This window comes from Giraffa tippelskirchi, chromosome 10 (assembly GCF_054371585.1).
Source record: "Giraffa tippelskirchi isolate mGirTip1 chromosome 10, T2T-mGirTip1v1.2.pri, whole genome shotgun sequence".
In the NCBI taxonomy this organism is placed as follows: Eukaryota; Metazoa; Chordata; class Mammalia; order Artiodactyla; family Giraffidae; genus Giraffa; species Giraffa tippelskirchi.
Window position 1 is genome coordinate 113510381 of NC_137284.1, and position 24904 is coordinate 113535284.

Consider the following 24904-nt stretch of genomic DNA (forward strand, 5'->3'; position numbering starts at 1 on the left):
AAGTGCTTTACATGTATTAATTCACTTCATCTTTGCATTTCTGTAAAGCAGTCCTTATTATTTTTAGCATTTATGGGTAAGAAAACTGAGGCACAGAGAGATTAGATAACGTGCCCAAGGTCACACAGCTGGAGAACATAGAGGAGAAATTAGCATCTGAACAGTCCCTACAAAGCCCACTGCTACACTAATATTTTCTGCTACACAAATATTTTCAAACTGTAGTCCATCACCTGTTAATCTACAAGTAATCACCTGTTAGTCAAGAAATTAATGTGGAGGTCGTGACCAGGATATTTGGTTAAAATGAAATAGAATAGAAAAATATCAGAGTGTATCACATATCGTAAGGATTATTTCATGAAATTTTTGTTTCAGATGCTTACATAAAATTTCTTTATCTTTTCACCCAGACATTTTTCACAAGCACAATTGTTCTAATTTCAGAGAGACAATATGGTGCAAATATTGCCTATTACATAACTCTCCCTACAGGGCCCAGGGCAGCCCCATGTAGTCAAACACATTTATGTCTACACAGTGAAGTATATGAATATTCACACTAAATACAATAAATAAAGCATATGAACAGCTTTTACGTAGTTCACATCATGGTTGGTTTCCTCATGAGTTTGTTGTCGAACATTAGAAATTTCCCAACTTTCAGAGCTCTGGAGATTTCAGAATTACAGATTGTGGACCTAATTGTACATATGTGTGTACAGGCTTTCTTATAACAGATTGAGGCCAAAGAAAAGTTTGGGAAACACAGCTGCTGGAATCATGGACTGTTGGAGCCGGGAAGGAACCTAGAGGCAGGTTCCTTTTACCCATAAAACTGAAACTCCTCAGTTTTAACAAGAAGAAAAATCAGGGCCAGAACAAGGGGAGCACTGGGGCTTCTGGAGGTCACCCGCTTCTTCACCCCAGAGCGAGCCCGCTGACACACAGCTCGGGGCGTCTGGACCACACGCCCTCTCCAGCGTCTTATAATAACAATGAAACCACACCACGCATCTCAGACCTTGGATCCTTTTCAAGTTCTTCTGAGAGAGACTCAGGTTTCGAGTGGTCACTTCCAGAGCCCGTGGAAGCCGAGTGGTTTTGCACCAGCAAGACACTTGGGCTCAGGTGTTTGGCCCGAGAGTGAGGTGCAGCAGGGGACCTGCCCAGGCTCCAGCCAACTCTAAATTTCCTGAGTTTGTGGTTGAAACTGGTCTCCGTGGACCAGCAATTTGACATTTTCCCCCTGTGGTGTTACATTCGTGTTTCCACGTTTAACATGTCAGACTGAATGAACATTGTGGTCTAAGGATTTAAAAGATTTATAATGGAGTCTTGAAAATTTACTTAAGGAATATGTACTTCCCCGAGCAATAACAAATATTACTACAAATGACCATATTAAATTAAAGTAGCTTGGGCATTTCTGATTTGTAGGAGAGTTAAAATTAATCTTATGGCAGTTTCAGTTTCAAAATGAAAACATGACTTTGCCTGACCACAGATTTCCAGGCTGTTAGTCAACAGTGAATGAACCCTCAAGTGACTTTTTTTTTCTTTAAGAAATATCCAGTTCTCTTTATGTGTAGAAAAGTAATACCAGAAGGAAAATACCGTGAAAAATCAACTGTAGTTGTACCTGCAAATTTCCAATGTTCTGATAAAATTTTTTTTCATAAGCTGAGTAGTAAGTACATGGATTGTCATTTTATTCTTCTTTAAACTGTGCTTAAAAATATGTACAGTCAATTTGTGTGTGTACTACCAGATTTTTAAAATGTTTTTAAGCACAAGTGACAAATCCATGAAAAATCTTCTGTAAGTGTTCTTTAATGAGAGGTCTTATTTTTATACTTTTAAAAAGGAAGAGAAACTTTCCTTATCCATCCTTCATCCCTTCCCTGATTAGCTCCTTTAGTAGGTAGGCGAGGAGCCTGGTTCAAATGCTTTTTTTCCCCAAATTAAAATAATAATAATAACTGTAGGTATATTGGTAAATGTTTAACAGTTGACTCTTGGGGTGGGGGGAAAACCCCCAATTTGTAATATTTGCCAGTTTTCATGGTGTAAATATTCCATCATGACCAATTTCAGGCTACCAACATTACATCGCTGCACAGAGTAGGGAAGTAACGTGCTGTATAGCATCATATAGTAATTCTACCAGATACAACTTTATTAATGTAAATAACCTCAGTAGCATAGATAATAGTAAAATGGAAGAAAAATAATAAGAACTAATAAATCTTGAGTAGTATTATCTTTGTTTTTAATATACTTGTTTTAATTTTAAGTTCACATGATTTAATTTTTGATAATGGGTATATTTAACAAATGGCCTAAACCTCTGAAAATTTAATGATCACCTCTCACAAGCCAGCATGAGCCCACATTAGCACACTACTGCCACAAGATCAGAACAGTTCCCATTGCAAAGCAGAAAGAATTCAGGGGGGTGGGCACAGCCAGCCTTCCCCATATCACAGCCCAGTGAGGCTACAGATCCAAGACCCCAAGAACCTAGGGGCGCAACACAGCGGAACTTGGATGCTGAGAGAATAAAGACCCCCACTCTAATGGTTGCCTCGCTTCCAGCAAGTAAACCCCTGCATTTTCCCAGGCCCTAAGCTTCAGCTCTTTAACCCCTTTCAGCTTTGAAAACCATGACTCTGCAGCAAAAACAAGAAAGCTCAGAGTTCTTTGATGTGCACAAGGCAGCCTGGCAGAGCAGGAGCTTTTGATTCAGTCCTAAGGCTTGACTTCTCAGATACCAGCTTTGCCATCAGCCAGTAAAGTGACCTTCCACAGGCCCCTTCACCTCATTTCCCTGTTACCAGGAAAAATGAGGGGGCTAGACAAGGTGATCGGTCTCACCCAGCTTCCTTCCTGCTCTAAACCCCATGTTGGCTGCAGTTACTCAGGGCTTCCGGAAAGATCACCAATCATGTCAGAATCCACTGGGAAAAACTCATCAGCCTGCAGGGGGGTGTGACTTCCCAAGCCTGAACTCCATCTCCTCTAGGAGTACAGCAGAACGTGTCTAACCCTGACGATGGAACAGTCTTGGGCTGTGGTCCTTCAAGGATGTCACAGTGTAGCTGCCCCTGAAGGTGGAAAATGCTTGGAGCCAACTTACTTGAGTCCAGTCTAGACCACAGTCACAACCTTTATTCATTCTGCCTCATCAGGTCCTTTATTAACTTGTCTCCCCAAGTGCTTTTTGCCGTTGGGAATTCACCCATCTTTTGACAAATAGCTGTATTGATGGAACACTGCTTGAAAAGTTCAGTGTTTAAATAAGTCTCCAAAAAATAGGTAAAGTCATGGGTGATAAGTGAAAGAGGAACAGTGCAAAACCACCAGGGAGAAACTGGTGAATTTTATCCAGTATTCCATGGGCATTTTTATGCCCCAGTGTGTGTATGTTGTCACCAGGAATAAATTCTGCAGCTGTGTATCTTGGTATAGCGAGGTTGCCTTGATTTATGGGTAGAGCTGCAAGTTCATAACCACCAATCCAAGGGAGAAGGAGGGAGGGTGGAGGGAGAGAAGGATTGGCAGAAGTGTTTTATGAGTTTCATATTTAATGCTTTTAACATGGTGCCTCGTTCTCGCTTCTAGAAAGCACTTAGCAGATACAAGCCAAAAATAAATGGCTGTCCGTAGCTGACCAAACCCATGAGGGGGTGAAGGCGAGGGATATGTGTGGGCACGTTTTTGTGGTTGTTTATAGTTGTTTTTATATCTGAGCTGTAGGAGAGTATTTATTTTACAATAAAAACCGTGAGCTATTGATACTTTTTAACCAGAGTTAAGAGAAGACACTGCTAAGCCTTTGTCTCTCTGCGTCTGTCTCTCTGGCAAGACTGTCTTTCTGACACTGTCTATGCACTCTCTGACCTGATCCCCAGTCAGCTATGCATGGGGCACGAACCTGGTGCTTTCAGAGCCATAAACATACAGCGCATCCTCAAGAAACTTGGAGTAAGGTAGACGGAATATACAGGGAAAACCACATTTATGAAGCATTCTGTAACAAAAACAGTCACTTCATACATGACAGGCACTGCTGCCTTGCTTAATCCTCACAATATCCTCTGAAGTCAGCACTGTTGTTGGCCTGTCCACTAGCAAGCGACCTTCCTTGACCATGAACAGACTCTCAAGATATCGGGGACCGTCATGGGCTCTGGGTCTTTTCAGAGAGATAAAAGGTAGAGCCTGCCCACCAGGAGGGCCGCGTCACGCCTTCTGTGAAGTTCTCGCTGGTACACGATGGCAGTCTGTCCAAATGCAGATAGAAGGTCCCCCTTGGGCAGAGGTGGGAGCTGCCGTGGAATCAAAGCTTTTATAACACTCCCTGGGCACATTCTCCATTCCCTACAGGGGCCATGTTCAGGTGCAGATCACCATGCTCCAGAAACCCAAAGCTCCTGCTTCCTATCAGCTATGGATAGATGGTTTCTAGCTCCTCCCAGGCCAGATGCCACTTAACAGTCAGGGGATCAGTCTTATAAGCGGTGCTGCCCAGTAGCATATTTGATTTACCATCTTGGCAAGTTACCAGAGGTAATCAAAACCTCTTGCAGAAAGGAGAAAGGGATATGTTAGCCCTTTAGCTGTTACACAATTTCTGTCCCATTTTACAGAGAATAAAGCTGAGGTTTAGAGAGGATCATCGACTTGCCTTAAGTCACATTTGTAAGTAGCACAGCCAGGATTTGAACACTGGCTTGCCTGACTCCAAGTCCTGTGCTCTTAACTAAGATGCAAGATGTTTATTTTTCATTCTGCTCAATAACATATCTATATATATTTTTTTACTACTTAAAAACTAACTTGAATTACCTACACTAAGAACACTTGGCCTTCCTAGAACAAGCAACATGTTTAGCCTGTGATTTTGGCCACTCCCTGGCACACTGCATGCGCACCTGAAGAAGCTCAGCATTATGCAGTTAGCAGTTGTACTTAAAATAATAAAAGAAAGCACTAGTTCCTTACTTTAGGGTCCATATTTTAAGTGTAGAGGTTTATGAGGAGAGGAAAAAGCAGTTTTAAGAGCAGTAAAACCAACTTTATATCTGAAAATAAATGAGTACCTGGCTACCGAGGACAAACAATTCTGTTTTGCAATGTCATTCCTTTCTCCCTTTTCAGTCAACACCATCTTGTAGCACAAAAACATAAGAGCTCAAGACAAAGCGTATAGCTTTATTACAGTTTGGTTCAACATGTAAAGTCCAGTTTATATGTATAGATTATATTGCAAAAGCCCTTCAAGAAATACGCCATCCATGTTCCAAGTGTAAAAGTAGACATTTTAAGACACTAACACTATTGTAATATTGTTTCATTGGGTGCTTGAGCAGCTGGAAATTTAACCAGGCATGAGAACTATCTGTTAACTTCTAAAACGCCATAGTGATTACAATATAAAGGAATTCTGTAAGCAGAATGTGAAATGGGTTGGGTAAAATACCATGTCTAAGCACAATGGTATTAGTTTATGATGAATTGTATTAAAATAGTGAAAACACAGTTGATGGGAGGGTGGGGTACAGAGGGGACTTGAGAGGTATGGTTATGATCTGGTTTTTAGTGTAGGTGGTGGGCATGAGTATATGCTTTATTTACCTAAATATTTTCATAAACTCTATTCACTAGACTTCCCATCCCAATTTTCAAAAAATACAGTCAACATTTGCTGTTTAGGGAGGAAATACCATTTCGTAAGTGGTTCTGAATCTCTTATTATATGAATTCATAAAATGTAGATTAAACAGGGAGAAAAGAACAAAGCTTGAATATTACTAACTTAAGTGTTGAAAGAATATAACTTTGAAGTTTCCAAAGTGAAACTATCGAGAAAAGTCACCTTTCCCTTTTATGAGTAATAAAATCATGACATAAACATATCTTTCTCAGTGATCATCTTCCTTGGACTGTGCTTGTTCCCTCTTATTGAATCTTCTTGAGCAGAATTGTTCAGTCATTTGATAAATGTTTGCTAAGATGTGCTTGGCAGCATGCTAGTAACGATTATAGGGACTTAAGTCCTTTCTTTTCAGCTAGTAGCTGGGGAGACAAGACCTTTAAGCAGCCAAGAAAGTGTTAAAAAGCCAGATACCTGTATGAGAATCCAGAGTACAAAAAAGAATCAGAGTCCTCATGAAGCCATGTATGTTCAGTGGCACAAACAATAAATACTACCAACCTGCAGATGAGGGAAGTCCTCTCTAGTTGACAGTGGTTGGGGAACTTTGAGAGCACGTGTACTTTCTGAGGATTGAGAGGACCTTCCAGGCAGTCCTGTAGCTGAAGGCACTGTAGTGAGGACAGAGGCTTGGCTCAGGAAACTTTCAGGAGCTAGAAGATAATTCTGTCATGTAGGAACAGGGCAGCTGTTCTGAGTTTTTGAAGTTGGGACTGACCTGTGAACAAGTCCCTACCCCAGGGTGGAGCATCTGTCACACTCAGGTTAGCGGTCATAATTCCTCCTGCTCTGTAGATGGGTTATTCACAGAGGGTCTCTTCTACTTGCAGATTCATGACGGATGCTGCCCGCCGAGAGCAGGAGTCTCTGAAGAAGAAGATCCAGCCAAAGCTCTCGCTGACTTTGTCCAGCTCTGTGTCTCGAGGGAATGTGTCCACGCCACCTCGCCACAGCAGCGGAAGCCTTACTCCCCCAGTGACTCCGCCCATCACCCCCTCCTCTTCATTCCGCAGCAGCACCCCGACTGGTGAGTAGATTGGCCCTTAAGGGGTGTGTGTGTGTGTGTGTGTGTGTGTGCGTGCATGCATGCGTGCTGTACTGGGGGCCGGGCACAGATCTTGCTTGAGATCCACCTCTTCTTTGACCCTTTGTTGATTCATTCATCTATTTATTATTAGAGATATAGTTAATGAGTTATCATTTGTAATGTGCATGTGATAATGGTTTTATAGACATGTTTTCAATCCTTTACCATTTGTTACGTATAAAGTGATGCAGTGTCTTGGGTTTGCTTCAGTCAAGTGGAGAAATAGATCAAACAAGATCGATTGTGTTGATTATTGCCATGTGTTGATTATTGTTGAAGCTGGGTGATGTATACATAGGGGGTTATCATCATACCATTCTCCCTAGTTTTGTTTGTTTAAAAGATTTTCTGTGATAGAATGATCAATTTTTAAAACTTAGAGTCCCTCTTAGCGCAAGGCCTGAGCTACAGTAGTGAACCAAAGGAGACCGGTCATGTTGTTTCTGATGGGCTGAGACCTAGTGGAAGATGTTGGCATTCTAGGGGGCCAACAAGAACAGTCTTTCTTGTCTTCACCTCCCAAATGGAAGCGATTTGAAAAATAAGACTCAGAGGTAAAAAGTAAAATCAACTTTATTACTGCATAAGGCTAAACTGCAGAATAGAGCTAGGATCTGTAACAACTGACTTCTTAGGTTGTCTTCCCTGAATTGAACTTATTCCTGAACATTCCTCCTAAGCTTGCCTGTGTAGGAACAGACCAGTGTGTGCCCAGGCATGGAGCTGAGCAGCACAGAACCTTCTCCTAAGTCAGAGATCCACTAGTCAGTGATAGAAGATGGTAGAAAGAGGCTGGAAAAGTCCCTCCTCTTCTTTTTCCCGTCTGAGAACAGAGATTATATTTCCCCTCAGTCCTGTAGGGGTATAGACAAGCATTCATCAAAGAAATACACCAATAACTATAACATTGTAATTCAGTGATAGGAGAGAGTTTTGACAGGATCAGGAAAGACTTCCCCGAGAGGGAGAGAAGGAGCATCCAGCCAAGGGGACAGCATTTTTCAAAGGCTCCATGAAGGGGAACCTGGCAGGTCCCAGGTTACTGAAGGCTGACCAAGTGGTGGTGAGGTGTTTGTTAGATGAGGCTAAGGAGGTCTGCAGGGCCCAGGGCTCTGAGGGTGTTATTAAAGATTCTGGTTCATGCTAAGAGCAGAAAGAAGCTATTCAGAATCATGCCATCACCCCCTCAGTAGTATCGCCCCTTAACGGTGGATGAAAATGTTTATTTTCTCTTAGAGTTTATGTATTTCTCTTTTATCCAGCTCCCATCAAGGGAGGTGGCAGCAGTCCTGTTTCTCAAAGTGTGCTTCAGAATGTGACTTTCGCAAAATGGTACTTGAGGAAAAGGGTTCCCTAATAAGTTTGGGAAAGTGTGATGGGTTAGACCAAGGTAAACTGGTTTATTCAATACAGGGCTTTAATATAATACATTGTTATTCTCCAAGAGGAGGATTTGAAAACTTTCAAACTCATCACTCTGATTATAGGAGCTCTTTTTCTAAGGGCATTTCAGTGGGCTCATGGTTGACAGGGTACCCTGTGTTCCATCAGGATTGGGCATTTTGAACACTGGATAGGTGTGGGAGGCAATCAGAGTTCCTACCTGAACTTCTGACCCTTACAGATCACTGGTAACACCCATTATTTAGGTTTTTGTGTGAGAGTTAAATGTGATAGCGTATGCATGCATTAAACATTCAGTAAATGTTCATCTCTGTGGTCCAGTTTTCAACTAGCTACTTCAGGAATAGAATTTCTATGGGGGTCATTCTATAGAGGATGAGTTGGGTTCATTTGTGTGGGCATTTTTTCCTTCCCTGAGATAGACCACCATGTTTCTCTTACATTTCTTTCTGTGAAGATTTACTTTCCAGGATTTCTGCTAACATTTATGGGTAGATCTAAGGAATGCCATGAGAATGTAGTGTGATTCTTCGATTCTCTTTTCTGAGTATTTCTATGAATATTTATTCATATGTCATGTGAATTACGGGGACAGTTTTATACCTGAGTGTGTTTTATACCTGTCTTAATATGGACTGACTCATGGCCAGTACCAGATAACTATGACTACCCCAATTAGTAATGGGAGTTTTAGAACCCCATGAAAATAAAGACAGTTTAAAAGTGAGAGTTTATTATTTTTCATGTAAGAATGTTTGGAAGAAATGGAATCATTTCCTTTCCCTCAGACATAAAGAAATCTTTCTGACACCTTGTCTATTTTAGCAATTTCCCACTGAGAGAATTAATTTATGTTGTGGTAAAGATGTATCATTTTCAATCTGTCAAGATCATTGGTAAGTTATTTGCTGCTTGAAGAACATTCCATGTAAACATCAAAAATTAGCAGGGGAAATGGTTTCTTAAACCCCTACCCTGTACAATTTTGATTGTGTACATTTTTCAATGTTTGAAATGTTATTTTACCTGTAGTTAGAGAGATCAGCTTATTTTGCCTGACTAATGTGGTTTCAGTCACTTTCATTGCCAGGTTATAAATAATTTTCCATGTTTCTACCTCCTAAATTCACTCTTCCAAGTTTCATATTCAAGATGCATTCCTGGTGCAGAAGTAATAGTCATCTTGCAGGAAAGTTCATTTATAAAATATTCTTTAAAATATACCATCTTGACTAGACAAAATCAGATCTCAGTTTCATCACCGAGTTTCAAGTATGTCTTAGGAATTCTTAGAATTAACATTTATTTTGTGATTTCTAAAACTCTAGAGAAATCTTCTTTTCTCAACTTTTTCATTTTCCTGTCTTTATTTGCTTTGTATTTTTTTTAATGTATTTTTTAGTGTTCACTTAAGAAAAGCTTTGACTGGTTTAAATCGTGGGTCAACATTGTTTTTTATGAAGGACCAGATAGTAAATACCTCAGGTTCTACAGGCCTTAGGGGCCTCTGTTTCAGCTACTCAGCTCTGCAACCATAGCAGTAAAAGCAGCTATAGAACTACACAAACAAGTGGACATGCTGTGTTCTATAAAACTGAAAGTTTTTGTGAAACCTTATTTATAGATTTGGTCCATAGGCCATAGTTTGCCAACCCCTGATTTAAATTATAGCGATAAAGAATTAAAGACATATGTGATTACTATGTATAAAATATATAGTCAACAAGGACCTACTATATAGCACAGGGAAGCACACTCAGTGTTTTGTAATAGCCTATACCAAAAAATCTGAAAAAAAAAAAAAAATATATATATATATATATATATATATATATCACTGAATCACTTTGCTGGAAAGTGTTGGCATAGTCTCTCCTGGAAAATATTTGCATATATATTTTGGCCCATTTGGGGGGGAAAATTAAAGTATCACAACATTATAAATCAGCTATACTTAAATTAAAAACATATATATTAAAAGTGAAGATAAACATGATTGAATTCACTGAAAATAAAATGTTAAAACAATTCATACCATTCTCCTTTAAAAGTAGTAATAATTACTGAGGAAAGGCAACCTAGGTTTTTTACTATGTATGCTTACTGTATGCTTTATGTATGATTATTTAATCCTAGCACCAGCCCCACTGAAACAACATTATTAATTCCCATGTACAGATTAATACCTTTTAAAAACTTATTTTAATTGGAAGATAATTGCTTTACAACATTGTAATGGTTTTTGCCATACATCAATATGAGTCGGCCATAGGCATACCTGTGTCCTCTCCATCCTGAACCCCCTCCCACGTCTCTGCCCACCCCATCCCTCTAGGTTGTCACAGAGCACCTACTTTGGGTGCCATGTGTCATATGTCAAACTCCCATTGACTATCTAATTTACATATGGTAATGTATATGTTAATACCTTTTTAAAAACTCTTTAGACCTTCAGCCAGTTAGCTGCCTCAGTTGCTAACTTGACACTCTAAACCCAAAACACAAAAAGTCATTAAGTTATTGGAACTGTGGTTTACCTTTATTCACAGTAACCCTCACTTTTAACCCACTGCACCATTCAGATAGCAGGTCAGAACTTGAAGAATTTAATCAATTTAGTTTACTCAAGGGTTTTTTCAAGGGTGAGTTGGAGCTGACTCCAGGCAGTCAGTTGTTAACTATTCAGGCTTGCAGACCAGTTGTTAAAGCTCATCCTGAAATTGGCCGTGGTGGGAGTCTTAAACCTCCCTTTGCCTGGGCTCCACTCTGAGACTCTCACCCAGTTGATGGGAGCTCTTGCTAGGTAATTCTAACCTACAGCCAGAGGTGATTAACCAGTTTTTAAATGCTGGGTCCTATCTTGTCAGAGCTGTGTGTTTTCTTGCCTCGGTTAACATATTTCCAGTTTGCTTGGAGAAAGGTTACTGTAATCTACTTGCTTAGCCTCCAGACGTGAGTCCAATGGGACTGAACAGATGCTTGCTTATGTCTTAATGGAGAAGCCATGGAAAGAGTTGGCTGAATTTCTGGTTATAATAGCACTGCATAGTCTCTCCTGGAAAATATTTGCATATATATTTTGGCCCACTTGGGGGAAAAAATTCAAGTATTAAACCAGAGAAAGATACCCAAGGAAATTAAACCAATTTTTTTGTTTTCTTGTTTCAGCAGCCTGTGATGACAATGAAGTAGCAAATTATATCTATTAATCCGTAATTTAAGTTCCTATTGTACATTATGTTATTTTGTTTCATATTTCTGTGTCTCCTGCTATTTGGTGTGATAGTAGACCTTTAACATTCCTTTATGGCTTTGGCAATAGGTTACTCAGATTATAACTTCGCAGTTCTCAGGAGTTGCTAATAAACAGCAAAATCATTTTAAAAAGTAAAGTATTAATTTTACCCTCAAGATGGAAATTACTGCCATACAACTGATAGAACTGACAAAATTTAGCTCAACATTTAGAAGCTCTGTCTGAATGGAGCTGAGGTGAACATTCTCCCAATCCCTTTATTTTTAGAAAATAAACCTAAACAACCTTAGAAAATCTCAAGGAATAAAAGATAAGTAAGGTCTAAAAAAAAAAAAAAAGATAAGTAAGGTCTAAACTCACATAGTTCCCCCATCCCCACCCCAAAGAAAAGAATGAAACAGAAGGAAAAATCTCAGAGATAAATCCTGTCCTATTTAATAGTGGAAAAGGAGAAAAGCTAAATATTTTAGCCTGACTGAATTTTGTGACCTACTTATAATAAATTCCTAAGGCCGGGATTTGGTATTTCTAATGGATTCTCCCCTAAAGAGATGAATATCTGGACAATGCCTAAAAAACATTCCCTAAACTCTTCCCATTGAGAAAGTAGCCTTGATTTATATTTCCCTTTTCACATAAATGTGTTTACTTAAGCTGGAGAATGACTTCATGTTGCTCTATTATCTGGCTTACATTATATTCAGGGTCAGCAACACACCCTTTCCTGGCCTATGACTTGTTTTCTTGTTTGTTTATATACTGCTTTGTTCCAATCATTGTCCTTTCATCTTCTTTATTGATTGACTTGTAAAACCTTCATCCTGCTTCCTGAGAGTTATGGTCCAGTCTTGTCACTAATTTTGCTTCCTTCCCCATCGTCTTATGCAACTACTTATTTATAATCTCTTACAACTCAAAGTGTGGGATAGCAGCAACAAGATAGTAATTTCAAGTATTTTTCTCAACTATACCACCTGCAAGAGACCTTTCCAAACATTTTTTTGACTTGAAGAAAGCAAATCAAATCAGTGCCAATCTATAATATTTTATCTTTAGAGTTCACAGAAACTTAATCACCATTTGTTTACCCCACTTTAAAGACAAAAGAAATCAGGCTCATTTAAATGAAACCTTGCCCAAGTTCAGTCATCCCCAGTTGAGTGGCCACTGTTTTCTACAGCACCAAGACTGGGCATCTTCTCAGTTCACGTAATTTACTGAGAATCAGTTTTGTTATAATCATTGTTCCAGGTACTGGGAGTACAAAAAAGCAGAAGGTATAACCCTTATGGATTAGAATTTACGTCTCTTAGTAGAAGCAGGTTATACACATGTGGAGCAAACACTTAATGAACATGACATACACGCAGATGGACTAAATTACTAGCATGGATTATTGGTTAGATAAGATAGAGGTACTCATGGGGCCATTCTTTCCATACTGTTTTAAGGCAGTTATAAGCAATATATTCACATCCACAAAATGTCTTAGAAATTGTAAGGCAATGTAAGTTCCTAAAGAGTTGGAATCAGGTGAGATCAGGGAGAAGTGATTGGCGGCAAACAGTTTTAGAACGTGATCCTTATGGACTGTCGGGATTCATAAGCAGACCCAGGTATGTTGATTGGGGGGAGGGAGTTATGGAAACCCGGAGTTTTCTGGAGCATCTTCTGAAACTCTGGGAACATAGAGGTAAAGTGATGAGAGCTTTTGGCATCAGAGGGATCTGGATTCAAATTTTATTCTTCAGTTTGAGAGATAGATGATATTAAACCTTTGCAAGCCTTGGTCTCCTCATTTATGCATTGGAGACAATGCCTACCTTCCCATGAGGATTAATGAGGTAAAGTTAGGGATGGAAACAGCTACTTATGTTAATACTGTCTCTCCGTAAACCTCTGGTTCAGAAAGTTTCTGCAGGGCTTCAGAAACAAGTGATGTTGGCTGAGCAGTTCCACGCTGCGTAGTTACTCAAGAGAAATGGAAGTATATGTCCTCAAAAGACAGGTGTAAGGATGTACAGGACAGCGTTATTTGCAGTAGCCCTGAGTATTAGCTAGTCTGTCTCCGAGTACATAGACAAACAAATTGTGATCTATCTGTACAATGGAATACTATTTAGTGATTAAAAAAAAAAAAAAAAACATGAATGAGTCTCAAAAACATTATACTGAGTAAAAGGAACCAGACACAAAAGAGTACATTTGAAATTCAAGTAGAGATAGCTGATCTGTAACGATGGAAATCTGAACAGCAGTCGACTCTGGGAACAGGAAGAAAAAGTTCTCTACCTTCCAGAGAACTTCTGGACTGATGGATATAGTCCATATCTTGATTGAGATGTTGGTTACACAAAGGTGTACATTTATTAAATTCATTGAATTAGGCACTTAAAATCTATGCATTGTATTTACCTCAGTTAAAAAAAATTGTTGGCCCAGGCAGAAATGAGGAAAAAGAGCCCACAACTTCCACTCATTCCCTGAAAGAGCTGAGAGCATTTCCTCTGCTGTAAACAAGCCATTTAAGAACAAGGGAAGTAAATATATGCAGTAGTTTGAAGAAGAAAATCTTTGGAATTTCCTCTCCATTGAAGAAAGACAGTGAAATCCTTTATTCTCAGCTTTCAAACTCTACAGAAACAATAGTGTGGTCAAGTAAAAACAATTGCTACACTTATTAAATGAAGAACTAGTTGCCAGACACTGGGACACAATTAGAATTAGTTGATGATTGAAAATGTTTCTAATAGAAAATTATAGCATATGGATCTTCCACCATCCAAAATACTTTGCTTTCCATGAGACAGAATTTTACAAGAAAGAAAAATTAAATTTTTAATTTAAATTTAGTTTTTAAAAATTAAAAACTAACGCTGCCCAGTTTCAGCCCCTAAACGTCCTCTGAAACTCTAAATGAACTCGATTTCTGTAATGGGCAGCCAGTTAATAACAGCTTACCTTCAGACTTAGAATTTGCAGTAACAGCCATCAATAACTTATCTTCTAGTGACAATATTTTTGAGGCCTGCCATTTTAGCAATACCATGCTTGACCATTCACATTTAATTATAAACCTGCATTTCATCTCTACTGTAACTGTGTTGTTGCTTAATCAGATTCAACAAAAATAATATGTCCACTGTTAAGAATTGCCACAAGAAATCTTGACAGTCTTTACGTCATGTTTAGGCATGTTTCACCTGGTGCTAGAAACGCAGTTCACGGCATGGTTTTGGCCCTCAGTCCTTGTTGCTCTTTCTATGTCCCAGCAGGGGTCTTTGCACTGGCCCAAAAATGTCAAGAAATATCAAAAGATAAAGTTATTTTCAAGGGCACACCCCCTACCCCCCAAAAGAATGCAGTCTCTCTAAGCTAGGGTCCAGAGCTCATTCGTATGCCAGCTCCCATCAGTACACACTTTGACTAATTTTCCTCTGGAAGCAAGTACCAGAACCGAAATAGGAGTGCTAAAGAGAGCCACATATTGTAAGCCTGGAAAACGGCAGGGATTCCACTGAAAACACAAACAAGCAGACAACCAGTGCTGCCACACACTTCTGCTGCGAAGCTGACAGGGATTTAACACCTGATGAATTCGTAGCCCAGCCAAATGTGTGTGTTTCCAAAGAAGCCTTTTCATTTTCCTTCCCATCTAACACACAGCATATTAAAATCAGAGAAGCCCTTTCATCTTCGTGGGTATCACAGCAGCAAACTGATTTTAATGTCCTTTCCATGTGGGTCTACTTTTAACAATAAAGGGATCCCCAGGCGCACCCAGCTGCACAGCATTAGAGACAGAATCTGCAAAAAAAAAAAAAAAATGAGAACGCTTTAAGCTAATTTGTTCTTGCTAAAAAGACTATCCAGGTACAGAATCTCCATGCGTCTGTCTCAGGGCTTTGTTCAAAGTCCTTGGAAAGGCACTAAAAGGAAAGTGGTATCTGACAAGAAGAGAGAAACAAGCTGCTGGGACCTGTCTGATACCTGGCAAGGAAAGGGTGCTGGCTGTGCACCTTGAGCCCCTTGCCACCAAACTCAGATAGTTACTCCCTGGAAAACGTGATGCTGGTGTTAATTTATAGTCATCAAAGCAGCAACAAGTTGGCTTGATCTTATCAGATCAAAGATGTGTTTCATATGCCACTGGACTGAATTTTCTTTTTAACCTAGCCAACTCAGGCTCTCTTTGGTATGGAAGAATAAAACATAACACATCACCCCAAGAAACTAAAGTTGGTTGGGAGACCACTGTATAGGAATTTGAGATCTAATCATGATGTGCTTGCTATGTTTTCTACCTAGATACCCAATTATTATTATTTTCTACAGGCAAAAAAATAAAGAGGTAGCCAAGGTATTCCAGATGCTTACAGACCCCAAAACAGGTCACTCTCAGGGACATTGTTTTTCCTCTTGTCAAAATGGTTTTGAGTAAAATAGCTACAGGGCATCTGTCAATGGCCTACCAACCAAGCTATATCTTTTTGAAGCCTGGGTCTGGGAGGACTTTTTGTTTTCAAGTAGATATATTTTTCAAAATTAAAATATTTTCAAGTAACAAGATAAAATAAGTGTAAAGTGGGTTTCTCTTATAGCAAATAGTGGAAATGGTACTTTCCATGTGAGATATTTTGAGCTCTCTCTATGCTGTATAACTGGATCCTAGTGAAAATCCTCATCACAGTGTTTAACTTGAAAGCAGTTCTAACCCTGGCAGTCCAGGATTAAACTCGCTGCTCCCACAGAAGGGAGCCCAAGTTTGATACCTGGTCATGAAACTAAGATCCTGCAAGCCGCAGGGCACAGCCAAAAAAAACTTTTTAAAATAAATTTTTAAAAATGTAAAAAAAAAAAAAAAAAAAAGGACATGGCCTTCCTCGGTGGTCCAGTGGTTAAAAATCTACCAGCAGTGCAAGGACACTGGTTTGATCCCTGTTCCTGGCAGATCCCATGTACCGCAGAACAACTACGCCCATGGGCCACAGCTACTGAACCTGTGCTCTAGAGCCCATGAGCTGCAGCTACTGAAGTTCATGCACACCTGGAGCCTGTGCTCTGCAGAAGGATAAACCACCACGATAAGCAGGCTGTGCACCATAACTAGAGAGTAGCCTCTGCTCCCTGCAGCTAGAGAAAGCCTGCACACAGCAACAGAGACCCACCAAAGCCAAAAAATAAAACAAATAAATCCTTTTTTGAAAAGGTAAAAGAAGAAAGAAAACAGTTGCTTAGAATCAGGGATGGAAAGCACCTCGACACGCTTTTCTGTTGGCCTTCCTTTTCCAGTTTCTGTCTGCCAGACCAAAGTGTGCTGTGTTACTCCAAGGCTCTAACAATTACCAGGACGGGTGCCAGGCATTCAGTTTAGGATAACTTTTGAAGCACAGTCATGATCCTATATCTTGAATAGGCCCCCCAAATGACACCCTTAAATGGCCACTTTCTAATTTAAGAACTTTGCATAAACTTCTAGGCCATTATTGTGTTGACAGTCTCCCTAAAATTCACCTTGATGAAGTTCATTCTGGCGGAGCATGCCGTTGCTACCAACAGTATTTCACTGCCATTAAAAGGAAACAGGCTTTGAAAAATGTTTAATTAAAGCCACTTGGTTTCAGTAATATACATGCATATAATTTAGAATATGCTATGTTATACCTAAATTGTTTTTGTAAGACTAACAAAACTTGACAAATGACTAACTTTAAAAGCATATAATTAAAATGTTACAGCTCAGTTGTGAGTGAACTGCCAGAGGGCGCCTGCCTGGGGATGTTTGTGACAGGCGAGGTGGGTTGCCACCACCACCTGTGGACAACACACCTCAGCCTAGAGGTTTTTTTCTTCCCCCTAGGAGATGAATAAGCCCTTTTTGGAAACTGAAACCATAAAATTAAAATTATGAAGTAACCGCAAATATAAAAATCGGGATTTTAAAAAAAGTTTTAATAAATCAGAGTTTCTGGAATAACTATATAATAAGCATGCATTGCAGAAACATAAATATACCATTGGTAACTAATACATAGTATTTGGCAAGTAAATTGCAAATTAAAAGTTTAGTAGAATCCAGTTAACACATTTGTAAATAATCTATAGGGCTATGTTTCCTAAAATGAATAATAAATATTCCAAAAAGGATTTTCTTTCTCTCTTTTTTGGGGGGAGGGGGAGGTCTCACAATAAAGATCTATTTCCTGGCATCATCAAAAAAGGAAGATTTGCCAAGACTACAAAGCTTCTCCTTTGCCATATGGAAGCCCTTTATCTAAAGCTATAAATGTGGCATAGTAATGGACATTGTCATTTTCTGTCAAGCAAGGAGGACAAACTGGCAAATGAATTATGTTATAAACTGGAAAGTAGCTTCATTTTCATGGTAGCTGTGCCTCTTTAAAAATGGCATCTTACAGCTTCCAGAATTTCTGTTCACTTTGTCTGTATTTTCTATTATATAATAGTACATTTTGGAAAGATGACAGGGCTGAAAAGTGAATGGATATTTTCTCGGAACATTTTGCCTCTTTCATCATCTAGAAGATAGCAATTTGTGGCTCCTTCTGAGTGATATTTCAGATTCTTGTCTATAAAGTACTCTGAGTGGCCCGACGTTATTAACCTAATAAGCCATATTGTTATTTAGGTGCCTGTGCCTGGTTAATAGTTGTTGTTGACTCTTCTCATTGACAGACCAAGATAATGAACAGAGTAAGTCCTGCATGTCGGTTCTTGGCCAACTGGTAGTAAGTCATCTTCCCTCACCCATGGGAGTTCCAGGACTTAGAGCTGGCTCAGAGGACCGGAGCCTGGGATTAAATCTGAGCTCCTGGGTTTGATTCCTCTGTGAGCCAATTCACTTGGCTCCATCCTTGAGCCCTGAATTGTGCCCTTGAGGCTAGTTGAACGTAGCCCCTTCGAATCTCTCAGGAGAGAGATGGTGGAGATCTGGTAAAGTTATGTAGGACAAATCAAGTTCCCAAAGATTTGCCTTTCCCTCTGGCTTGGCCCAGGGGGATCAAGGTCAGTGTAAAAATATAATTATGAGAAAAAACAACTCAGATAAACAAGGTCCTACTGTATAACACAGGAAACTGTATTCAATATTCTGTGATAAAACATAATGAAAAAAATATGAAAAAGAATGTATATGTAACTGGGTCACTTTCCTGTACTGCAGAAATTAACATAACACTGTAAATCAAGTATACTTCAGTATTAAAAATAAAACCTCACAGTGTATGCCTGTGAAGTACTCTGAATGGCCTCAGTTTATTCAGTGACAGAGCAACAGTATTGCTTTGACATGTTCATCTCCATGGTCTTTTGTGTTCAGTACAAATGCCCTCAGAATAGTCAAAAGAAGACTGACAAAGGAATTGGTAAAAATAAATGTCTTAAGACTGGCGAAGCCTCAAACTACTCTAGTACTTGTTGCCAAGAAATGACAGATTCTGTGACTTGAATGGAAGGGGATCTCTTTCACTTCCTGCTCCCCTTACAGTGACGGTCAGAGAGCAGCTCCCGTCCCTCCTCCACCTCCTGGCAGAGGATTCCTGGGAGAGCGGTGGGCGATGCGGCAGCTTCATTGCATCAGTTGTCGTTCTTTAACACCTTTGAATTTAGGAGATGCTAATTGCCCCAAACTCCTTCCAATGAAAGGAAGCAATGGAGAAAAAACAACGTGGCATAACATAGCATGATATATTAACACTGTGGAATTTTAGAACCAGAAATATGTGTCAAGGTCATCTTGGCTATTGTAATTTATAAGTTATGACCAGCACTTTTTAATATAGAAATAGAAAATAGGGTGCTGCACACTTAGTAAGGATAAATACTGTCTGAGGAAACTTTTAGTTTCTTGTGTATGTGTGTGTATGTTATTTTCTGAGTTGTGATTTTTTTTTTTTTTTTTTTTTTTTTTTTACTGAATCATGGTCAGAAAATTTGAAATCCAGTTATCCAGATTCACCACTTTATACAGGTGTAGTGTAAAGTCCGAGGTCATGTGGCCAAATGGATCAAAAAAGTACCAAGACCCACCCTGCCTGATTTCCAGTCCAGTGCATATTTCCCCACATTCCAGCCACAGCAAAATACTGAGTGTGTTCTGATCATCAGCTGTGTTGTAATCATAGTTCTTTGTTCATGAGACTTCATCAAACCATAGCCATACAGTTCTTCTGGGCCTGCAGATCCTGGAATGTTCCTTGACTCGCCATCCTCAGAAAGAACACAAGGTCGTTCACTAGAGCTTAGTCATAAAGAGGGGGAGGAAATCATGTTTCTGTGTGCTTTTTGGGGGGTAGAGATTTCTCTTTGATCAGTTATCCAGTTATCCATCTTAGGCAGTAACTGAGCACCCAACCGGCAACACCATCATTAGATACCTCAGAGTGAAGTAAAAGTGGGAAGAGATATAGTCTACACCCTGAGGGACTTCAGGGGAAAAGAGAAGAAACTGTGTCACAATGAAGATACGAGTGAGGAAGAAATGTGGACAGGAAAGCAGGCTCTTTTGTGGGGAGGGTGTGGTGTGGAAGGGCTTCTGGAGATGACCTCCCAGCAGAGACGCTTTTGCGTTTGGATGAGAACCTTGTCAAGTGCAGGCTTGATCTCCCTTCACAGAAGGCCATTCCCTCTCCCCTCCCCTTTTCCCCTTTCCCTATTTGTCAGCTAAATCAGAACCCAGGGGTTTCTAGACAGGTGTTTTCCCTCGGCCCCTTCCTGCGGTAGGTGAAAATGATGTCTTCCAAGTATTGAAGGAACAGGTACCACCACCTACCTCTCTGGGTCCCATAAAAGCTGAGGTGAAAATAGTTGTGAGCGCCTCTGGGTTTTAGTGCTGTGAATCTCTGATATTTTTTGGAAGCATTTTACCCCATACCCAGTTCAGACCGTTGTGTCTTTACTCATTCGCTTCCAGAGATTCAAAGTTGCTGAGAAAGCTGAAATAATTGTTGTAAAAGCAGACAGATGGCCGGTGTTTCCCTATCCTTAGTGAAGGCACAGCCCTCTCAGTCATAGCTCTTGGGCAGCCTTCATTCTTTGTTCTCCCCCAGCACCCCGAGTTGATCTCTCTCACTAGCACTCTTGTTCCCCTTTCCTGTCCTTGTTTGGACAGGGAGGAAAGTAAACTTAGCCAGTGATAAAGCCAGGAGTGTGGCTTTCCAACCGCAGCCTCTGCCAGAGGCTGGCGCCCTCCCGGTAGCCTGCCCTCTGAATGGTAATTAGCTGGATGGGAATTTTCACAGGGGCCTCCCCCCGGAGCAATTTTGCCAAAGAGTAACCCTCTTGTCTAGACCGTACAAACCCATAAAGTCATCAGCTAGCTGGGATTTCCAAGCTACAGAGCAGTAATAGAAAAGCCTGCCTCTAGCCTTGGAGGGTTTTTCAGTATAGTGTGCTCATTGTGGAAACCTGCCCTTCACACAAGTGCACAGACCTCTATCTGAGAAGAGGGATGGAAGGTCGCCGACCGCCTCCATCATCCCCAGAAAGACACCCGCTCCGCATCTCTGCTGTGTTGGAATCTACACAGCCTCACCCTTGCCTTGCATTTTAAACCCAGGACACTCTCCTGGCTTTTATTTGTGCAGTTGATTTTTGAGAACAGTCCAACTGTGCCTTTTAGTTTCTTGCTTGCCAAAGCTAATTATTAATTAGTGAGATAAAAAGCACTGTAATACTTGGCATTTGAAGAAACGAGGCTGCTGTCACTTACCCAGAGAGCGACGAAAAGAATTCAGACTTCAGATCCAGTGCTCTACCATTTTCGGGGCTTCACAAAGTTTTGATAGCTCTTACGACAACAGCATTGATGAGACTGGAAAATGGAAACACACACTTTGGAGGGGGTGGTGCAGAACAGGCAGGGGGTGTCCTGAGCCCCCTCAGATCTCTCCTAAGCCTAGGCGTAACTGAATTCTTATCGAGTCCTGTGCAGTTGGTTTTTCAGAAACAATGTTAAAACAGATTACCTAAGGAGGAAGCCAAATCCAGAGATACAATTTATGGAGAGAAAAATCAGTTACAGAAGCAGATAGAAGAGAGCTCCTCAGGTGTCTCCCGCAGCCTGGTGAGGGGCATCAGGGTTAGCTCTGTGCGCCCTCCTGGGGGGAGAAGACTGCAGTGTCCGTCGCTGCATCGGGGCATCTAGAATGTGCTCATGCTTCGTGTGCGTGCTCAGTCCTCAGTCATGTCCAACTCTGTGCAGCCCAATGAACTGTAGCCCACCAGGCTCCTCTGGCCATGGGATTATCCAGGCAAGAATACTGGAGTGGGTTGCCATTTCCTCCTCCAGGGGATCTTCCTGACTCCTGGGTGCTTTGCCGAGCATGTTATTCATGTTCCCATTTTATATATGAATGGAAACCAGAAGTTCAGAGATGTTAACTGACTTACCCGAGGGCACACAGTAAAGATTGGATATCTGGATTTTAACCCAGGTCTGCCTTTCTCCAAAGCCCACTCCTGTGGGCTGTCCTCTCTGACTCCTGACAATGTGATACAGGACTGTGATCCATTTGTGTGCCCTTCAGCAGTGCTAAGGGCCTCCTGTGCTCCTAGAACATTATTTTTCAGGAAACAGATGATGAAATCCACACGGAATGCCAGGTTGCCTGATAGAGTCAAGTTTGGTGTGTACACAGCCTTGGGGTGGAGAGTCACAGGAGGCTTTTTGGAAGGAATAATAGCCAATGTGAATGTTAAGAATGAGTACCTCCTAGTCAGATGAAAAAGAAGAGGGTGTATTCAGCTGGCTAGTTCAAATGGATGGGGAGGAAGAAAAATGCCCAGAAGACAAGAGTTTGCCCAGTTGTGTAATGTGAAGCTGTTGGAGGGTTTTAAGCAGGAGACTGTCATGGTTGACTTTATATTTTTAAAAGATTATTCTGACAGATGAATGAACATTGAGTGGGGATATCTACTGAAGCAGTAGGAGAGATGGCAATAATGGGACCAGAATAATGAGGGGACATGGATGGACTCGGGATACATTGGAATAGAGCCTGGAGGACTTGCATGAGGATCCAGAGGAGGAAAGAGAGGAGTGACTCCTGGGTTCTTTGCTGGAACAGCTGAGTGGATGGTGGAACCGTTTCCTGCGTAGGGGGTTGGGGGTTGGGGCACAGGAGCAGGTTTTCTAGGGTGGTGCACAAGCAAGAATTCTCTTTTAGAATCAGAAAAAAGAAAATGAAGTGGCTCAGTCATGTCTGACTCTTTGTGATCCCATGGACTGTAGCCCACCAGGCTTCTCTGTCCATGGAATTCTCCAGGCAAGAATACTGGAGTGGATTGCCATTTCCTTCTCCAGGGGATCTTCCCGACCTAGCAGATTCTTTACTATCTGAGCTACCAGGGAAGCCCTTAGAATCAAAACATGACCTTAAATCACCCACCAACCGCCTCTGTCATGGTACACTGTATTTCAGGAGTTCCCTGACTTTCTCAGTGACCTTGGAGCATCTTAAAAATATGGATTCCTGGTACCTGCCCTAGATTTCTTGAGCCAAATTCCAGAAATAGAGCCAGAATTTGCAGCTTTCAGCAGCTTCCAGGTAACGTTAGCACTGCCAGCCCACTGCTAGTTCAGAGACCACTGAACTGTTTCATAGTTGCCAGGGCCAGTCGTGATTATCTGAAGGCCATTTGAGCAATATTGCTGCCCAGATGTAAAACCTGTGTTGCCCACACCATCTCTCCCATCTCTCCTTCCCCAGTGAATCACAAGCCACTTCCCCTGATAGGTCATTCTCAAACTAAAGGTTTGCTGACCGGCCTGATTCAGGCTGTGCTGTTTTGATGATGTTCCCACAATGTCAGGCATATCCTGCTAAGTGGGGAACCCTTGAAAGAACAGTATTTCCTGAAATGATGGAAATGTTCTTGTATATTCATGTTTTTCCTAAGAACCCAAGACTCTGATATCTGTCTGAATGGTCTGGTCCTCATAAATCTGTGGGTTGGTTCTGGAAATCCCACAAGCCTGGGCTTTCTTGAGAGATTTATGGCTCTTCCCGCGCATCGAGGCCAGGAATAACATCGCAGCTCCCTCGGCACTTCTGGTTTTCATCCCTGAGGGGGTGGCAAGGGAAGGGAAAGGTGTGCTGAATCAATACCACTTTGAGAGAAGACTGTCCAGACTTATTTTCCAAAACCTCAGAAAAAGCTCCATGTTCTGTTAAGTATATAACAGTGTTTCTGCCCTCTCCACCCCTCTTCCTGGGATTTCCCTGGCCTCATCTCCTCTCCTGGGCTGGATTCTGTGGTGAGGGAGCTGGCTTGAACCCACAGACACACTCCAAGATGGGGCCAACCCCCTCGAGCAGTGGCCTTAGACCTTTAGCAGGCAAAGTGATGCGGAACTTTTAGATAAGCTCATTGACACTGTGTTTTAAGATTATTCCAAAATAATTTCAATTCATTTCCTCTCACCCTGACCAAGAAAAGGGACAAACTAAGATGGCCATTCCAGTTAGATTCCCATGCCTGGCAAATCTGTTTGACCAAATTACATGTTATGTTGATGGAAGGCAAGTATGACTGATTTTTAGTCCATATAATACTTGACCCAAAGTATCTGCATATACCTTAGCAGTATATCAGACAAGAATTTTAAAATGTTATACCAACTCTCTAGAAGGTAGATGACCAGGGAACTGGGTCTAATAACTATGACTGGAAGATCCAGTGCTGAAGTCTGCAGGGGATGCAGAGATGAGTGAAAAAAGATCAATGCATTCAGGGAGATAAAAACCTAGTTGCAAAGGAAGATGAGTGTGCAAATAAAGTTCCTATCAGACCCTGAACCTGAGCGCCTTAAATTAAGTTTATAGTGGTCAAAGAAGTCACTTTTACTTGGCAACAATTCAGTTAGCATTTCATTACCTGGGGAAAGTTGCTTTGGAGCGAGGCATTTAAGGATGAGTGCAGGGTTAGAGGGTTAAGGGTTAGAGGGTGGGGGTTGTGTATTCCAAGATCCCAGACCTAGCTGGGTAGCACAGAGATGGTTTGGGGACCAGTGATGGTTTACACACCAATTTGAGGTGTAGTGGACTCACAGAGCATACATCTGGGTATAAGAACCTTAAATGCTAGGTTAAGGAATTTGTGTTTAATAGACTTGGCAGTGGGGAAACATTTTTAATAAGAGAGGCAACTCATGCTATCAAACAAGAGTGATATTATGAGGCTCTTTAGGGGAATGTTAACTAGGCAGCAGAAGGAAGATGACTTGGAGGGCAAAGAGGCTGGGGGCTGATCTATCAGGGAGGAGGTTTTTTTCAATAGCCAGGGTGAGGGTATGGAAATAGATTTGGTTTTCTTGATGAAGTTTCTGCATGTTGGACGGGAAATGACTTGATGTGGAAGACTTCCAAGCACTGTTCTGCGTCACCCACGAATCCCTCCCAGTTGATAGAAACCTGCC

The 24904-nt window shown here is 41.0% G+C and overlaps 1 protein-coding gene across 5 annotated transcripts in view; it reads left to right on the forward strand.

Annotated features, from left to right (window-relative positions):
- The window catches only part of JAZF1 (JAZF zinc finger 1), a 331360-nt gene that overhangs the window by 278961 nt on the left and 27495 nt on the right, over nt 1-24904 (forward strand). For all 5 annotated transcript variants that reach the window (XR_014066918.1, XR_014066919.1, XM_081534948.1 and 2 more), the window contains exon 3: nt 6550-6746. Coding sequence is in view for 3 of the 5 variants with exons in the window: in XM_081534948.1 (XP_081391074.1) it covers nt 6550-6746 (197 nt within the window). In the remaining 2 variants the exon portion in view is untranslated. The remainder of the gene's footprint in view (nt 1-6549; nt 6747-24904) is intronic.